At 50.5% G+C, this 18,958-nt stretch overlaps 5 protein-coding genes across 5 annotated transcripts; 2 read left to right on the top strand and 3 right to left on the bottom strand.

Moving 5' to 3' along the window:
- Positions 1–12: 12 nt before the first annotated feature.
- On the bottom strand, positions 13–3,263 carry N7503_001469 (mannose-ethanolamine phosphotransferase GPI13; the record flags this gene model as incomplete). The annotated part of the gene is made up of 2 exons (XM_057061016.1): positions 13–3,007; positions 3,097–3,263. The coding sequence occupies 2 exons, from the start codon at positions 3,261–3,263 to the stop codon at positions 13–15; spliced, it is 3,162 nt and encodes a 1,053-aa protein (XP_056924978.1).
- A 1,217-nt stretch (positions 3,264–4,480) lies between these two features.
- Positions 4,481–5,015, bottom strand: N7503_001468 (uncharacterized protein; the record flags this gene model as incomplete). The annotated part of the gene is made up of 2 exons (XM_057061015.1): positions 4,481–4,774; positions 4,833–5,015. The coding sequence occupies 2 exons, from the start codon at positions 5,013–5,015 to the stop codon at positions 4,481–4,483; spliced, it is 477 nt and encodes a 158-aa protein (XP_056924977.1).
- A 5,270-nt stretch (positions 5,016–10,285) lies between these two features.
- N7503_001467 (mRNA-binding protein PUF3) lies at positions 10,286–13,201 on the top strand (the record flags this gene model as incomplete). The annotated part of the gene is made up of 4 exons (XM_057061014.1): positions 10,286–10,327; positions 10,382–10,541; positions 10,605–12,725; positions 12,783–13,201. 4 exons carry the CDS (start codon positions 10,286–10,288, stop codon positions 13,199–13,201), a joined length of 2,742 nt encoding a protein of 913 aa, XP_056924976.1.
- A 1,181-nt stretch (positions 13,202–14,382) lies between these two features.
- On the top strand, positions 14,383–15,048 carry cwc21 (U2-type spliceosomal complex subunit CWC21; the record flags this gene model as incomplete). Its single annotated transcript, XM_057061013.1, has 1 exon — positions 14,383–15,048. One exon carries the CDS (start codon positions 14,383–14,385, stop codon positions 15,046–15,048), a length of 666 nt encoding a protein of 221 aa, XP_056924975.1.
- Positions 15,049–15,229: 181 nt separating this feature from the next.
- N7503_001465 (ATP-dependent RNA helicase ECM16) lies at positions 15,230–18,905 on the bottom strand (the record flags this gene model as incomplete). The annotated part of the gene is made up of 2 exons (XM_057061012.1): positions 15,230–18,652; positions 18,702–18,905. The coding sequence occupies 2 exons, from the start codon at positions 18,903–18,905 to the stop codon at positions 15,230–15,232; spliced, it is 3,627 nt and encodes a 1,208-aa protein (XP_056924974.1).
- Between the last annotated feature and the right edge of the window lie 53 nt (positions 18,906–18,958).

The raw sequence follows: 18,958 nt of genomic DNA, 5'->3' as shown, positions 1-18,958 counted from the left end.
AGCTAAACTCAATCACCAGCCAAAGATCTCACCAACACTGACTGTGCTAAAGCGCACACCAGGAACAGCAAAGACCAAAAGGACTACATCAATAACGCCCAAGACAAGAGAGCCCATCATCCAACGAGGGCTGAAGATGCGGTACAGCATCAGGTGGCGACGGAGGTGGCCAGCCCACATGGTGGTGGCAAGGTTGATAGTAGCCAAGTAGAGGATGTGAGTAGAGACAGCCTGAATAACGTCGGAGAGAAGCTTTGTAGCAGGGTTTGCAGTTTTAGCGGTAGAAGAGGTAGAAGAGACACGGTCGTGTGTTTGTAAGGGCCGTTTCCAGAGAACGGTGAGGGGGACGGCGAGGGCGGCGAGAATCTGGGCGCCGAAGGTGTTGAGAACGACTAGCAATGGGGACCAGGGGTATTGGATTGTAGAGAGAGGGATGAAGGCTGTTTCCCATTGGATGCTGCTTAGGGTGGCTTGGTGGCCTGTTTTGAAGAAATAGAATGATCCCAGAACGCCGAGAATAACGGGGCCGATGGAGGAGTTGGTGAGAGTAAGAGCATTTGTGTCGAGGATCTCGAGGAGGGAGAGGATTTGCCAGAGTAGAAGGGCGAGTGCACCTTGACCCATAGGCTTTGACATTAGGATGATGGCGAGGGCGAAGTTGATTACCATGAAGAAGAAGCGAGTACCGTACATGTTGCCGAAGCCGAGAACGGTCACGGTGGTTCGGGGCTTCTGTTCCTGGCCGAGGATGAAGGGAGCCGGCGGCGCGTTCGGGTCCTCTTGGGGTTGGCTCACGCTGATGCTGACACAGGGCTTAGCGTAGAGGAATGCAGCTGTGCCTGCAGCGAATGCTAGAGCAAGCACCAACTGGGCTAAGAACACACGGAGTGACTTGAGGGTTTCCTTGCTCAGCGGAAGCCATTCACCATCGTCAGCGCCTTCTAGCATCCAGAAGACCGAAGTAATAAAAAGGCCAAGGCGGAAAGCGAAGCCGATCCACAGCGTAGCGTTATCTTCGTAGGACTTGGATCCAATGTAGAAACCCCGCACGACACTAGGAAGGAATAGCATGACCACAAAAGGAATGATGAGCTGCCAAGGGGCAGAGGTGGACGAAGTCGAAGAGGCGTAGTAGGTCGAGCGGCAAAAAGGCATCTGCTCCTCGCGACAGAGACGGGAGAAAGATGCAACGCGGCCCAAAATAACAAAGAGAAGCGAATGGTACACTCCCAAAACCCGGTCCGGCGTGGATTTCTGGCGCATGGACGAGATACCGGCACACACACCAAAGGTCGTGAGGAAGAAAAGCAGGATTTCATCCTCCCAGATGGTATAGGAGTTCGATGCAAATCCAAGAGACTGGGACACAGTGAAGAAGAAGGCAAGCCATCCCCACATGCCGGTGGGAAGGGGCAGAGTCAACTGCGCTGACTTCCTTGCCAGAGCGAGAAGCCCACCAACCATGCTTCCACCAGCAGCCACCAAAATGGCTAAATCAATCGCTGCCATGTCAGTGAGTCCAGACAACGCCAAGACGGAACCGGCCGCGGCACCCACGCCAGACCCAATACCAACAAATGACAGCAGTTGGGAAGTGAGATCAGTCCGGTCTGCTTTCATGCCACGAGCATATAGAACCAGTAAAGCAATGCCACCGAAGAGCAGCAGAACACCTTGAATCATGCTAGGAACATCGAAGCGGGCCCAAAGTCCGCGACAGATGTCCAGGGTATGTCGCTGGTACTTGCGGTAAAGGTCATAGCTGGCGCGAATGTTAGTCGACTTGGAAGTGAAGCCCTTGGAGGCAGACTTCCACTCTGCTTCTGCGGCAGACCAAAGATTCAACGATTCTTCGTCGTCACCTGCTCCATGGGTGGTAGTGTATTCATGCTGGTATCTCTGAATCTGTGCCGCTGTCAACCGGTTGACAGCCAACAAGTTCGACCAGTCATTACCACTCGATCCAGCAAAGGCTTCCTCAATAGGAGAACCCAAATTGTTGAACGGGACCGGCATGCCAAGGAGAAGAGACAGAGTGGGAACAAGGTCGATCTGGGGAACTGGACGCACACGAGCGTGCTTTGGTGGAAGCAGACTTTCCTTGCTGGTACGTCCGAAGATTCCTCGTTTGGAGTACATCCACAGAGCCGCTTCTACTTCGTCGTCCGATTCGCCGCCATGGTCACCCTTGATATCCATTCCGTGATCACCCATAACTACCAAAAGGGTATCATCGTCCAAGGAGGTGATGATGTTGCGAATGACCTTGTCCATCTCCTGGAGCTTGCCAGCCATGGCAGCGTGGTCCGGTCCATAACGATGACCAGCGTGATCAACTCCGAGGTAATGCCCAAAGATCACGTCCCACTTACCCTTGTTCTCGGGGCGAAGAAGCGGGAAGAGGTGCTCGTTGACACCATTGTCAACTGTGTGCAGGTCCCACACGTTAAATGAGTCGTATGGGTGGGTGAGGTTCTCATCGAAGTACCCTGGAAACAAGGATTGCCAGGTATCGTCGCCAAGCTGGACTAGTGTCTTCCCGGCGTTGTGCAATTGGGCAACCAAATTGTCCTCGTCGATGGCAGTTCCGGCAAAGTTGGAACCTGCATCAATGAAAGTAGGCAATGTACCGGTGGTTAATCCCTTCAGGCGCTGCAGGGTTGTTGTCGGTGGATCGGCGATGAAGGGCAACAAGAACGCATTGGCGGGATTCTTGACAGCCGTTTCATAGAGAACCGGAATATTGTCATGGAAAAGGTGAACCTCTTCGCTCTCATCTTGAGAGGCGAAGGGCACAGTAAAGTCGTATCGGAGAGCGTCAATAATGATCACAACGGCCTTGTCGAATGATTTCTCATGCCAGCACCCTTTTCCATTTGTATTTCCAGCGACTTGATGGTTCGAGTTGTCGAAGGGCAGAATTTCACATGAGGATTTGTTGTCCAGTACCATGCGCGTAAGGAGGAAACCCTTGGTGAAGAAGTAGATACCAGCAAGATGTAACAACCTATGGGCGAAAGCGATCTAACATCAGCCATTGTTCACATTGAAGCACAGAGCTTCAGAAAATATCCATCGCATTCCACAACAACTCACAGTACCCATGTTAAAACACCCAGCACGCCAAAGTGCTTGCTCTTGAACTCCGACTCAAGCTGCAGGGCCTTGAAATCTGGTACACCACTTTGTTTTCCCTTTGGCGAGGTTTTGGGTCCGCCGAGCGGAGAACTTCCCCCCGCAGGGCCTGTAGATTTCGGTGCCATTTCCGACAGGTATCTGGACTAGCTACAGTCCACAACTCGCGATGACACGCTTCGGTGCTTTGTTTGCGGCGCAAAATGCAGTCAGCCGGCGAAGCGCGGGGCAGCAGGAAAGGTGTGCACGGGCGCAAGTCGACTAGATGGTAGGGAAGCCGAAAACAAACACGAGTTCAGACAATTGACCCGCCTTCACAGTCGCACTTAAAAGGGGCGCGAGGGAATGAGCGTGGTGGATAGGAATAGGAAGGCGGTTTTGCAAAGCTTTGCCCCTGTCTGTGCTCTGCTGGCGAGCGGCTTCCCGAGATGAAGACACTAAAAGCTGCACATATCTTGTACAACCAACGATGCTTAAACAGGATTGGTGTAAGGAACGTTTTGGATCAAAGGCGAGAGGAAATGCGAATTTCTGATGTCGCGGAAGCGGCGGGTTGGGGAGAGCTGCGGATCGGCATTTCTGATTGGCCACTTGGGCCCGGGTGGACCTACACACAAAGTAACGAATCTCTAACTACACGTAGATGCACTATTTTTTTATTTAAATGTCAAATATAGATTGCATGGACTTGCCTAGACGTAGAGAAAGTTAGGAGGACTAAATACATACATTATCCAGCTGCCGGAGGTACCAATAAGGCACAAGAAAGTAAGGGGACATATGAGCGGGTCCGTAAGGACAAGAAAATAGACGCCGCCTTGAAAAGGTGTAGATGAAGAGAAGATAAAATCAAAGAAATCAAATAAATCAGAAGATTGCCTTACGTCTTTCAAACACCCTAGGAACGTAACAGGGATGAGGGTAACATAGACCGCAAGAGTGAAACGCCATGAAAGTCGAAAAAAAACATTGAAACTCTCCAAGTAATAAGCGGCAGGCCCTCGCTATACACAATCCAATTCTCGACAGATCTCTCCAGAGGAACAACAACAGTATATCTTGCAGGATGAGAGTTCACCTCGGAGAGCAAATTGCTTGTCTGGATGTAAACAAGCAATGAAACGGGACAAAGTATGTGCAAGCCACGGGGGGGGCAGGTTCGAGAAAAAAATAGGTATATGGAAAGGAAATGGAGATGAAAAAGAGGTTCGCCAAGATGCTCGTCATGCTTTTGGGTCGTCGAAGTGAAAAGGTTGAGTGGTGACGGGCGGAGATTGTCATTTGGGGACGGTGAAAGACAGGGACATTTAGTCACAGGGGAAGTTCGCCGGGATGATTATTGACTTTAGGAGTAATGTTCTCCCTTCTCCTTCAATCCACCCATCCGTTCAAGATCGAGGGACTGGAAGCGACCGGTATCGGTGGTTTGGTACGGGGGCAGATCCTCATGGCAAGGTTCGAGACCGATGCTGCCAGCATCGCTGATGCGTACGACGACCATCCGGCCGGATTGACGCTTGCCAGACGCGTCTTCCTCTTCAGGGAAAGTGATGCGAATCTCGGGGACTGGACTGGGTGGGGGGCTGTCGGAATTCTCCATCAAGCTGCGCTTCTCATCATACACGAAAACCGAGTCGGACTTATTGGTGGTAATGGTTAAGCGGCGTTGGTGAGAGGGGGCTTTGGCCGTTGTGAACGGGGAGGATGGACTGTTTCTGGGCTTGACGCTTGCGGCGGATGAGAAGAAGTCCACCAACCAGAGCGAGTGCGATCAGTATCAGCACCAGCAAGGCGATCAGCAGATCAACCATGGGACCAGAAAGACCATCGTTGTTGTTGTTGTTATCGCGAGCCACAATTCGGGGGATGATATTGATCATTTTGTCGATCGGGTTGTGTCGGATGTCGGTGTGTCGTTGATTGTCGATTGCTCGAGATGGAGACTCGAGATGTGTCGTGGAGTGCCGACAATGATCGACCAAGTTAGATTGCAAAGAGCGTCGCGGATATCATCCGGGGTTGAAAATAGAGATTGTAGGAATGAGCACTCGAAAACGCTAGTCGCGGACAGTCGGGGTCGAGGCTGGTCGGGAAAGAATGGAGGTCGTAGGAAAGGGAGTGCCTAGTTTGACCGAAAAGAATGAATGGCAGCACAGCTGAAAGAGTGAAGCTGACACTGCAAAAGAAAAGAATGGAGGGGAAGGGATGGTTGGAGAATGGAGGAGTGGAAAGGGGAAAAAGGAAAAGGGAGAGCGGTTAGGTTGCACTAGTGCGCACAAGCCTAGACCTGACTTTGCTTCTCCAGTCTAAGTCTCTTTATTTTTGGATTTTGACCTTTCCTGTTCGCCCTAGACTCATCGGGGTCTAGCTGTTCGAACGGGGCGTGTGTTTGTCCGTGATTATTACCTCGATCATCCAATGGCAGGGCAACGGTTCCTGGGCGGGCGGCAGCGGTGCAGCGGGCGGCGCGTTCTTACTCGTCAATGGGAAATGATTGGATCCACCAAACTATGCCCTTTTGTTTTGGTTCCTGTGGCCCCTGAACGGTCACCAGGCATTTCTAGTGAATATCAATTGGACGGTATGCGCATAACCTGGTTTCGAGATCAATAGAATCCAATAAGATCCCACCAACTCAGGGCTATACGAACAAATAGCGGGCGCCTCTCTGGTAAAAATATCTGTACAACGTACTTAGTGGAGCCTCAACGTATGTAAGCTGATGATGCAATCCGTAAAACAAGATTATTGCACACGAGCATTTGATTAGCTTAGGGTTCTAGAAGTTGCAGACCTCCCGAGGTCTGCGGTGGGTCACCTAGATACAAGTGAATCAAAATAAACATTCAGGGTCTGATCGCTCCATCAGTAAACAAGACTTGAAACAACCTGAATGAACATTGGAGATTACATGTCTCAGGTCCATTGAAATCAGCATTTTAACTTTGCATGTGTATACATTCAAAACGTGCCTTCAAAGCCAAGGTCAATTATGGGGTACAATCACTCCACATCTACATCAATTTTCTAGATGTTGCTACCTATCCCTGATTCGGCCCCAGAGAACCATTCTTAGCATGTCCACTGCTGGTCTATGATAGTCTTCTAAACTCCAGTGCATAGAGAAAATTAAATATCATGGCTTCTAAATTTCTTTCTTTTGATCTATCCATGGAACTTGGTATAGTTGTATGCCTTAAGTGACGGTCGGAGCTGAGGGTAATCACCGCAGTATATATATCTGGAGAACTCCGTGGCCCACCCATAACCCCGGACTTACCACAGTGCCAAGGCGTCTCAGCTTCCAAACATATACATTTAGGCCTGGTCTTACTCTAAGGAATTTACTAGACTAGATCAGAACATTCTGACACGTATCTGCCAAGTCGGCACGACGTTCTGTTGAGGTCTCAAGATCCTCGGATACCCGCAGCCAGATGGTATCATTTCAAGACTCAAACTTCTGAATAATATCATAAGGCTTGTTATAACTCAAATATCTGGATATTACAAGATCTATTATTTGATATCCTCTGTTACGCATTCAAATTGAACGAGTCAGGTTAATATGGGAACGGTGGAGTGACCTCGGGCCTCGCCCATGACACTAAGAATGTTGAAAAGTATATACTGTACCTAGCAATATAGATCTATCTGACCAACCGTATATCTCGCGATTGTTTAGCCAATTAAATATTGATAGATGCTTATATGTCAATGTATTCACTGAAAGAATTGGAGGAGCACCACTGCGAGGTGCTGTTCAAGGAAGTTTAGTGACATGGTTGCCCGGTCATGTATATATGTTTGGCCCCAAACCATACCTGATTATCGACCCCAACATTAATGTGACATATTGATCAGATCAAGATGCACTCCTTGTTTTGCAAGGTTAAGGAAGGTTGATATATTTAACACAGCTTAGATACAATGTGGAACGACTAAAATGGCCTGGCAACTCCGTTACTTGGACAGCAGTCACCACCAACCCAGCCAAGCATGAACTCCTCTCGTCAAGTTCGGGAGAGGACAGCTTTTATAAACAATTCTACCGGCCAAAACCCTTAAATGTGATACATCATCCGTCGGGGAAGAAAATCAATAAATCAATAAGCTCAAACCATAAAAAAGAAACTAGCTGTCATGTCAACCAAGAAACCTGAAAATGATCTACAGGAATCGAAGCCCTGCAGCCCCCCACTTCAACTATCTATCTCCAGCCGAGCAACCAACCAGTCCCCTACCGCGATAGTCGCCAAAACACACGGTCGCCCCGGAGAAGAAGAGAGGGGTCCCAACAGCCTCCTACGTAAACGTACGGGCAAGGCAAAATCAGACCCCCTCGAGTCAATACATACATTAGATCCGGGGAAAATCGAACAATTCTGCGAGTGATAGTCTGACGGGCTTGTGTGTGACCCCTGTGCAAGGATTCGGATGTGCGTTTCCTTGCTGGACGAGGACTGTATTACTTTGACTCCGATCATGTCTCGGGCTCGTTGGAAACCCGCCGAGGCGGAGGTTTGAACTGGATGACTTGTAACGGTGAGTGTTTACACGATGGGCGAGAACCCAAGTTCTGCCTACCTGTAGTTAGGGTTCCTGGTCAAAATGCCTCGAGTGATAACTACTTCGTTATGATTTACTAGCTTGGTATAGATGAATTATGTTGGGGATACCATCTCCAGGGCATCTTAGATTCAATTGTGATGCCGAAGCAAGGGGTTGGAACAGCGAGCCGACATTCATAGCCCCAAGCGCAGTATTGATGACCGAGCACACTATTGTGAGACTCGCAGGGTTGTCATTGTCATTGATTTCTGACTTGGTTTTTGGATTTCCATATACATGCATCTTTGCTCTCTTTTCTTTTCTTTTTCTTTTTCTCAATCAAGTTTTGAGTTGTTAGATACAGTAGACTATTTAGTTTAGAGGAATTCAGATCCATCAAGGGAGTCGATCCATGTCCAAGGCCCCATTGAGTTTCTGACCGAGTGGAGATCAAAAAGGAGCCAACGAGACCCCGGGCCTGGAATGGGAAGGAGTTCACAGTTAGAAAGGTGGCGGTCCTTGGGGTGTTGGCATTTTAGCTTGTTTTCTACTCAAGAATGTTCTGTTCCATCATTGACCGGCAAAATCATGAATTAGTAAATAACGGATGAATCTTCCGACACCGACACCGATATACTGTAGTCTGAAGAGTGGGTGTACCTACGCTCAGGTCCAGGCTAGGGTCCAAGTGGATCCGATCGGAGTATCTTACGGGGAATTAATTTGATCATTGACCCTGAACCTATTATTATCCATTTGTATGGCCCCCATGCAGGATATTACTGAACCTCTCTCTTTACAACTGCTGGTATGTAATAGGCGCATAGGCATAACCCGGCTCTGTCGGGTGCCCAAAGGCTAACGTGGCCGATATGCTCTGACCCTGACCGTCATAGACCATGGTTGGAGGGGTCGGGTAGAGGAAATGGATAGGAACTGTTGCCCGAAGCAGAGTGACATCAGGCTTTCACGTAGAGTTATAGATGGAGGGTTTCTGTCCTATCTAGTGAGTTTGCTTTCCGTGGCCATGTCAAATCTAGGCCATGGAGATGGCGGTCAGTGGGGACTACGTGCAGCATTAACTCATTTGGGCTGATTTTTGTGTTTGAACAGGAGGGATTGGACATCATTGAGAAGAAAGCCAGAAACATACAGAACGAATCAGAATCGAAATCTATCATCAGTGTGATGAGCATATACAAAGTAGTGGAGAGGGAGAAGCTCGGAAAGGTGAAGATCCAGTGATCGACTGTGACAATACCGTTACCCACAACAAACGTCTAAATAACTTTTGAGGGGCCAGAAGGGTACCTCCACGAACGTATCATAGATGGTGGCGTAGTAGGTACCAACTCCAATTGGCCCCGTTTCAAGGCGTCATCGGGCCTGGTAATACGGGGACAGTACAGGCGGCTGATCTGCTCATCTCATTCTTGACCATAACTAAAAAAAGCATAAAAAGTGTTAATTCTTATCTATCAAGTTTCCCTGAAATCATTTCTTTTTTCTTGTTCGTGTAACGCTTGTTACTCGCATCATTTCTCTTTACTTTTCTTCTCTTCTTCATTCCTCTCTCTTTGCAGTCCAACAGGCTCACACACCGCAAGAAAAAAAAAATCGACCAGCTTTGGCTGTCATGCTGGCGCTTGTGTGACAGCTGGAGACTACATTTAATGCCGTGCTTTGTCTCTCTTCCACATTCCCATCCATCGACCCACTAAATCCCGGATTTTCCATCTTTTGCGCAACCGAGCGCATTCCAGTCTATTCCTTTTCTCCCCCCGAGTCGAATCGCCCCCCCTCTCGCAAAATCGCAAACCTCCCATCCCTCTCCCATCTATTTCCTCCACCCCTTGCGCAAATCCCATCCAGGGTCCTCCCAAACGCTCTTCCATTCCCGGAGATCTGCCTCTCCACAAGGCACATGAGGACGATCGGCAAGCTGGGAGATTCCTGGAGCATGCACGGAGCAGAGTAACGTCGCGTACCGACCTCACACTGCCCGCTGCAGCGACAAACGAAGGGAGAAAGGAATACCTGAGATTTTTCATCCTCTCAATTCTTTGTCGCCTTGCATCTTCTTGCTCGGCCGTTCCCGCATTTCTTCCTTGACGTTCAACACTCTCGCCCTTCTTATCCTCCACCCCTTCTCTCACTTTTGAGTCCTTCACTTTCCTCCCCACACTCCTCTGTTACCTGTACATGTCAAGGGCTCGTGGTTTTTGAGAAAAGAAACAAGGGACTTCAAAACCAACCGTTCTTTATCTCTTTTTTTCGTGTCGCTCGTCGCGGAATCCCTACACTTCCCCTCCTTTCGTGAGTGCTCCTCGCAACCCTATATGCCTTAGCTGGGGAGTTCGACCTGGGACCCAAGCAAGATCCTACCCTCCCCACAGATATCGATCCATTACTAACAAGGGCACGCGACATCAACAGTCTTTATATTCCTTCGTGTACGCCGTTTCTGGTGCCTGGTGCCCATCTGCAAATACCGGCCGACAATCACTCGGCTTCTGTGATTTAGTATCGATTCGCTCGAACTTGCAAATAATCGCCCCGCCCGTTCGAGTACATATCTTAGTCGATCGTTTATCCTGGAATGGCTTCTACCATGGCAGCGAATGCAACCAATGTACACAACGTGAGTGGTGGGGAGTATATGGATGGCACTGGACCGACATTGACAGCTCGACAGGTGCGATCAAACCGTGGTCCCAACATGGGTTCGTCCGGCATGAACAACGATCGCTCGCGTGGATCTCACAGCAATGGCGTCGGGAAAGGATTTGGTGGTAGCAAGTCAAGCTGGAACAGCAACATCTGGGGTGACTCCAATCTCGGCAGTGGTTTTGATGGTATGTGCGATGAGCTTTATCTTGCGGATGCGCGCTTTGAATCGGGGCTGATAATGGGTCTAGACCAACAAATCGGTGATGGTGGATTTGAGGCAAAGTCAGGCTCGGGCTCTCTTTTGTCGACATCAGAGTCAGATGGCTGGGCTGGTCGCCCTAATCTTCCATGGAGCACTGTTAACACGCAGCTGGCCATGAACCAGAACCGCGGCATGTCGACATCTCCAATTCAGACTCGCTCCAACGATCGCAGTGCCCCGCCCATGAACGAATCGTCAGATGGATCATACTTCAACCTGCCTCGGACTTCGGGGATGACCAACGCTGCAAACACGGTCAGCCACCGACCGTATTTGAATGCTGGATCTGAGGGTGTTTCTCCCTCTGGAGAAGGTATCGCATTCGGTGGATTCCCCGCACTGCGAAACGGTGATGGGCGTCGACAGATGAGCACCACCGGTCTCGGTGGCAGCCCCGTGGGAGCTTCATTCCCTGTGAAGGCTGGATACAACGGCGCGATCGATGGGCAGCGGTCCGAAGACATGGCCTCAATGGGCATGTCATTGGCTTCAGGAATCCAGGACGGCATTTCTCCACCTCAAACTCGCAGCGGACTTTCCCACATGCCTCACAACTCTGCTTCCTACGCTCAGCGACCCGTGCACTCCTCCAACCCTTCTTTCTACTCCGACAACCACAGCATTGATGGTCGTTATGGAGGCGGCTCGATCGATCTATCCGCTGGATTTAACAAGCTCCAGATAAACGAAGGTGGATACAGCACACAGGTAAACGCCCAACGGCCACCGTTCATGCCCCATGCGTCATTCGATGGATCTCTTCCCCGGGGCAAGTATCAGAATGACGATGGTTACCAGTCGTTGGCTGGTTACAGTGGAGAAGGTGCAGACATGCATCTTCAATACCACCCACGCTCCCGTGGCGATAATGGCTCTATCTCTCCCTCCGACTACGCTCGAATCGATAGCCCCATATACGCCGGCCTCGATGTGGCCACTCAGTACCGCAACTCCGGTGGCCGCATGTCTGATAGCCAGGCTGCCGCTTTTGAGCGCCGCCTGCGGCTCCAAGAGCAGGAACTCGCTCAAGCCCAGGGAGGCTCTGTGCCGCGCATGCAGATGCCCGCCTATGAATACGCCAACTACCAAAATGCTGCCCGAATCAATGCACTCCAAGGATATTACCCTATGGCACAGCTAGGCGGTATTGGTGGAGCAGCGGCTGCTGCATCGCGCGCGCAACGCGAGCAGGATCCCACCCAGGTGGTTCGCAGCCCCTTGCTGGAGGAGTTCCGAGCGAATAGCAAGGGCAACAAGCGTTACGAGCTGAAGGATATCTACAACCACGTCGTTGAGTTCAGTGGTGATCAACACGGCTCGCGGTTCATCCAGCAAAAGCTGGAGACTGCCAACAGTGATGAGAAGGAGCAAGTCTTCCGGGAGATCCAGCCCAACTGCCTGCAACTGATGACCGATGTGTTCGGTAATTACGTTGTGCAGAAGCTGTTCGAGCACGGCAATCAGACTCAAAAGAAGATTCTCGCCAATCAAATGCGGGGTCATGTCCTTGCCCTGTCGACGCAGATGTATGGCTGCCGTGTTGTGCAAAAAGCTCTTGAGCACATCCTCACCGACCAGCAAGCTGCCATGGTTAAGGAGCTCGAGAGCCACGTTCTGAAGTGCGTTCGTGACCAGAACGGCAACCACGTTATTCAGAAGGCGATTGAGCGTGTGCCATCGGAATACGTTCAGTTCATCATCAATGCCTTCCGCGGCCAGGTGAACCGACTTGCTGCGCACCCCTACGGATGCCGGGTCATCCAGAGGATGCTTGAGCATTGTGAAGAGATTGACCGCCAGTCTATTCTTGCTGAGCTGCATGCCTGCACTTCTAACCTCATTCCCGATCAATTCGGCAACTACGTGATCCAACATGTCATTGAAAATGGCGATGAAGAGGACCGTAACCGCATGATCATCATTGTTATGTCGCAGCTCTTGGCTTACTCCAAGCACAAGTTTGCCAGCAACGTTGTTGAGAAGAGTATTGAGTTTGGCGAGCCGAGCCAAGCTCATCACATTATCTCTACCCTCATCTCTCCCAATGACCGCGGGGAGAGCCCCCTTCTTGGCTTGATGCGAGACCAGTATGGCAACTATGTCATCCGTAAGCGCCCCTCCCTGTCTTTGACTTCCCCTTTACATCATTGCTAACATTTCACAGAGAAGGTCCTCGGTCAGCTGAAGGGAGCCGAACGCGAGGCACTCATAGACCAGATTAAGCCTCTCCTGAGCCAGCTCAAGAAGTTCAGCTATGGAAAGCAGATCGTGGCTATCGAGAAGCTCATCTTCGACCCCAACTCCCCAGCCACTGGCCCCTTGTCTCACAGCACTTCGGCTACTCCTCCTCATTCCCACAAGTCCTCCCCTCAGCCCTCCAAGCGTTCCATTCCCACCATGGAGCAGCCTCGTGCCTTTGTCGGTACCGCCCCGCCAACCCCTCCTCCGACGGACCCCCAGACTACCGTCGATGGTTCTCTCGAGCCAAAGGGGCTTGCTAAGAGCACTGTGACCTCGGTGTCCAGTCCCGAGACGGATAACACCGGTGTTCCCGTCTCGGTCGATGTCACCAGTGCTCACTAATTCGTTGCATAATTTACTTTGCTTGCCCACATAATTGTTTTAATGCCGATCTGTGAACCGAGTCATTTCTGCTTTATCTAATATGGGCGTATACATACAGGGGGTCCGGCGGGATATATGAGTTACCAAACGTCTATGTGTTTACCCTTTACCATGGCTTGATGGCGCAAGAATAGGGCCTCATTGTTTATCTTTTCTCATGGTGATCTCGGACCAGTTATTCTTCTGTTCCTTCATTTCTCTCTCTTTTTCTTGTGTTTCCTTGACATGTGCTTCCACTGTTTATTTTTTTTCTTTCTTGTGATGGTGTTGCCCCTCCCCTCCCACATATCTCTCATTGTCATTGTCACCGTCAATGGGTATTGTGGGTCCGAGGATCGACCCCCAGGGGGAACTCGGGCGTTCTGTGTGTTTTTATGGGGGCATCGGATATTCGCTCTTCAACGATCTTCAGCATATGACATGGGAAAATCGAATCGGTTCGGAATGGAAATACGGGAGAGAAACAACCTCTTTGCATGGCACGGTCCTTATTGTTTTTTGTCGTCTTTTGTTTATTTCTACTTTTCTTTTCAAGGTCTATTATTTTATGTCTCCCCGCTCGAGGGTCATCTTTATTTGAGATGCACAAGATATCCGTTGTGGGATTTGCTATCTATCTATGTTCGTGAGGCGTACAGTCTGCACTTCAATTGAAAGTGTTGCTTATGCCTGCACTGATATGTTGATACCTTGCTTATGGCTGATGTAACCAATATAAACAATTTTGACAGCCATCTTCACTTTCAATCAGTCTTGTTCAGAACAGAGTAGAGTCGAGTGCAGTCTGGATTATCTTGGAAATCAATTATTTCCATACAGCGGAGACGCGATATCATCACGTGACCGATAAGCTTTATCAATTCGCTCCAACCGCAATCTTCTCTCGAGCTTCACGTACCTCGACCCCAACTCCAAGTCTCCTCAAAGCTGTCAGGTTGACTGAAGAGATTCAATAAGAATCACCACACAAACTACGATCATTCGATCACCAAGCGCCTGTCGCGCGAAGAAAACCGTCCACTGAGCCTAAAATCAACCGCTCTCAACTTCTCCAACCACAAAACCTTAATACGCAGTCCCAACTACCAGTTACATATTCCAATCTCCGAACACAACCTCACTGAACGACGTTCTACATTATGTCCTCAAACGTCGGCCTATCCACACCCCGCGGAAGCGGCACATCTGGCTACGTCCAACGTAACAACGCCTTCATCAAGCCCCGCAGCACCGGCGCCCCTTACCCACCTCTCTCAGGCGCAAATGGCAGCGGCCCAGACCACGGCTTCAAGCAACGTCTACCAGACAAGCAGATCCTCGAACATGACCGACGCCGCGCAATCGAGGTGAAGGTGATGGAAGAGCGTGAGCGACTTGAAGAGGAAAACGAACGTATCGAGGAGGAAGAGGCTAGCAATAAGAAGAAGGGAACAGCCAAGAAGAAGGTTGCTGATGAGGATAAGGAGGAGGGTGAAGAGGATGCTGAAAATGATGATGCTCCGCGCGTGCTTTCGGAGGAGGAGATTGACGAGCGCTGTGAGGTTTTACGGCAGAAGCTTCTCAAGGAAATGGAGGAGGATGCTGCTGGGAGGGATCGACCGGGTCCTGTAAGGACTGGCAGAAAATGGGATTCTGCTGTCGCGAAGGATCGTCGGATTAAGTCTTATCAGGTTCATGAGCTTGCCGAGGCTAAGATTGAGGAGAGTGAGAGGTTGCGGAGGGCATTGGGAATTCGGGAAGATAGAGAGACGGGTGCTATTAGTAGTACGAGGGGGGAGAGGAGACCGAGGGATTCGCGGAATTGATTGATCGCTCTATCTTATTGTCTTATTATTGATTAATGGGTGTTGGCGTTATTGATAGCCTGGGATATCTACGTTGAAAGGCATCATTTTACAAGTACAATGCAATGAAGATACAAGATGCAACCAATGCGCGTTGGATATCATAATCGTCTATACAAAACACTATCACAGGTGATAACTATCAACCAACAAACTTCTCAATAACCCATCCCTCCTTTGGATCCTTTTTCTGCACAACCTTCTTTGCCGGCAGAGGCCACCCAGTGCCACCCGCATCTCCAACTAACGAGGGAATGACCCAGCAAGCTCTACGTTGCGGAATACCTTCCAATGTCTCAGTCTTTCCAATCGGCTTCCCGTAATCAATAAGCGGGGTATCATGCGCCAGCGCAGAAAGCTGCAGTCCGCTCGGCGCAACAAGCGGGAACATTCTGATCTTCGGCGCCTGGTCCGAGAGCACACTTGCAGAGGACTGCTGCAGATGCGAGTAGATGATGTACTGAGGCATCTCCTTAGGCGAAAGCTTCGACATGATGGAAGACGGGTGAATGAAGACAGCGCGCTGGGCGAGATCATCCATTGGACCCTCTCTTGAGCGGAAGAGTGTCAGGTAAGGGACGTCGATTGCGCGACGGGGTGCTCGAGGGTTCTCAGGTGGTACCGGGGCTAGATCAGCGCGGATAGCGACGTGATCGATGAAACCGGCTGTGACGATCTGTTTCAGGGCCTTGACTTGCTTCGCGGATGGCTCGGGGAGACGAGCTTCGTAGGCGTTGATTAGGCCTGGGTTGTTGGCGCGCACGATATCGGTTAGTTGGCGGCGGAGCTGGGTCGCTTCTTTGAAGGCCTTTGCGCGGAGGAACATTTGTTCGCTGAAGGCTTCGCCGTCGGAGGCGTAGGCGTAAGCACAGATAGCTGAGAGGAACTTAAGGGCGTCGGATGTGTCGTCGTGTTTGCTGAGTAGGCGTTGGACGCGGTTGTAGTTCTTGACGCGTTGTTCGCGCTCTGTATCCTCTATCCGGTCTAGGTTTGTGTAGACTGGTCTTTTGTCGTCATCACTGTCGCTGTCGCTGTCGTTATCCTTTGGCTTAGGTTTCGGGGCGAAGGCCGTGGGGTCGACTTCGTTTTGTGAGATGAATAGATCGCCGACTGCGAGGGCAGATACTAAGGCGATGACGTATGGCATGCAGCCATGCTGGTGGCCGATGTGAAGCATTTTGCCGAATCGGGGGGAGAGAGGGTATGTCGCGAGACGGCGACCGATTTGTGTGACTTGGCCATCTGGAGTGAGGGCGCCCAGATTTCTGAGGAGCTTCTCTGCCTTAATGAGGCCTTGGCGGCTTGGGGGTGTGGGGAATGGGAAGTTAATCACATTGTGTAGACCCATGCTCTTCATCTGGAGAACGACTCCTTCGATAGGAGTGCGCAGAATCTCGGGGGCAGTGTATTCGGCGAAGTCGGCTTCGTACACGGCCGAAGAGTACAGACGATAGCAGTGACCAGGGCCTGTTCGACCAGCACGACCGGATCTTTGGCTTGCACTGGCTTTGCTGATCCAGCCAACCTGGAAGCTTTGGACACCGGTGAACAAATCGAATTGCTTATCCTTGGCTCTACCGCAGTCGAAGACATACTTGATACCAGGGATTGTGAGAGATGTCTCGGCAACGTTTGTTGCGAGAATGATAAGACGTGAGCCATCTGGTGGCGGCTCGAAGACCCTCATCTGCTCTTTTGTCGGAAGTTGCGAGTATAGTGGCAAAACGTGAACCTTTGTACCCGACTCCATTGCATCTTCACCAAGGTCAAAACCCTCGTCATCCTCAGGATCGTCCAGGCCGGTGATCTCTAGATCACTGTCATCGTCGTAACCGTTATCGTGCATTTCGGTACCACCGAGCTCCAGATCCTCTGCCTCCAAAGGCGCATCATTAGCTGTGAATTGCACCTTGGCTTGTGTGGTATCCAATCGCTCGGTAGGCTTGAAAGCCTGCTTCAGTCGCTTGGACAATTGGCGAATCTCGTTCTGTCCAGTCAAGAACACGAGCATTCCACCAGGGGGCAGTTTGCGATGACCTCGCGAGACTTTGCGGAAAGCCTCTTCAACATAATCACGGTGTGTACGACGGGCAAAGTGCACAGTGACAGGGTATTGCCGACCTTCGGCCTGAACAAGGGGAGGAGGCCCTTGGCGGAAGAGGCTGGCGTTCTCAGTAAAGTCCGAAATTCGAAGAGTGGCAGACATGATGACGACCTTCAATGGTGTAATGGTCGGATCTTCCTCACTCATAGACTTGCGCAAGTCCACAATACGGCTGACCATTCCAATGAGGATATCAGTGTTCACACTGCGCTCGTGCGCTTCATCAATAATGATCACGGAATATTTGCGCAGAGAGAAGTCATCCGCGATCTCACGGAGAAGAATACCATCGGTCATGAACTTGATGGCCGTGTTTTTAGAAACGGTTGACTCAAACCGAATCTGATATGAAACTTTATCCGAGTATTGACCAAGTTCCTGGGCGACACGGTTTGCCATACTGACAGCGGCGACTCGGCGAGGCTGAGTAACACCAATCAAGCCCGGGTTGGGACTATCTGGGTTACCGAAGCCAGATTCGAAGAGGAACTGCGGAAGCTGAGTTGTCTTTCCGGAACCAGTAGCACCCCAAATGACAATGGTCGAATTGTTGTGGATTGCCTCCATGATCTTCTGCTCTTCACCGACCACTGGCAGGCCCATACGTGCAGTCTGAATCTCCTCTGAGCGCTCCACTGCGACGCTGAAAGCCTTTCGGTCAGGGTTATTATAAGTCATTGCAAGCTCTGCAGGAAGAGGGTCTTCGTCATCAACAGTATTCCGTGGCTCTTTTCTGGGAGGAGCAAATGCTTGTTGTGCTTGGTCGTGGATAATTGGGCCGTCAGTTGGCTGGAAGCCAACGGCCTCATTAATTTGTTGGATAGCCCATGACTTGAACGCGGACTCTCTAGGCCGGATTTTCTTCTCGGTTGATTCATCATCGTCTTCATCTTCATCTTCATCTTCGTCATCATCCTCATCCTCGTCCTCATCGTCTGAATCTTCAGAGGACTCATCGTCGTCTTCAGAGTCATCCTCGGGACCGCCTTCAGAAACGTCCGACTTGTCGTCCTCGTCCATCTCAGATTCCTCATCACCAGAGCCAAAACCTTCCCATTCGACTTCTTTCGCGGGTTCAGGAGCAGGCGCAGGAGCAGATTTAGCAGAACGCTTCCGTTTCTTGATGATTGGGAATCCATCGGGTCCAAGATCAAGAGGACGCTTCAATCCACTTCCGGTGGGTGCTAGGGGTTGTTGAGGCTTTGGCGCAGTAGCCGGGTCTGTCGCAGGATCGGAAGCCTTAAGATCGGCATCGGAATCATCGCTGTCGTATCCGGAGAAATCTTGCGCTGGTGCTTTGCCAGCTTTGCCAACCTTGACCACTGGGACGTTGTCTCGATCCGGTCGCTTCCGCTGTCCCAATTCCCTTGAGCTCTGAAGGCCAGAAGTATCCGCATTCGCATTCGCCTTGGCGAGTTTTTTGATGAGTTCGAGGTTCTCTTCTTTCTTCAATTTATTTTCCTATGGGATTGTTAGCGATGCGGTCACAGGCTCGAAAAACTTCACTTACAATGTATTTATCCAAGCGCTTTTGCTTCTTGGAAGATACATTGGTATGCTGGTCTCGTAACTCAGCACGTAATTTCTGCCTCTTTGCCTCTTTCTCATCTTTGGAGACAGGCGCTAGCTCCGCGACATTGGTGTCCACCGACTGATCAGGTTCTTGCTGCCGGTGCTTCTGCTTTCGCAGACGTGGAACAAACTTGGGCGGCATCTTTACCGATCCTGTCTCCAAGCAAGAGACAACAATCAGGCAACGTGTTTGGT

The sequence above is a fragment of the Penicillium pulvis genome, assembly GCF_028828015.1.
Source record: "Penicillium pulvis strain IBT 33274 chromosome Unknown contig_12_segment0_segment0, whole genome shotgun sequence".
In the NCBI taxonomy this organism is placed as follows: domain Eukaryota; kingdom Fungi; phylum Ascomycota; class Eurotiomycetes; order Eurotiales; family Aspergillaceae; genus Penicillium; species Penicillium pulvis.
This window is presented reverse-complemented; position numbering and strand designations above follow the sequence as displayed.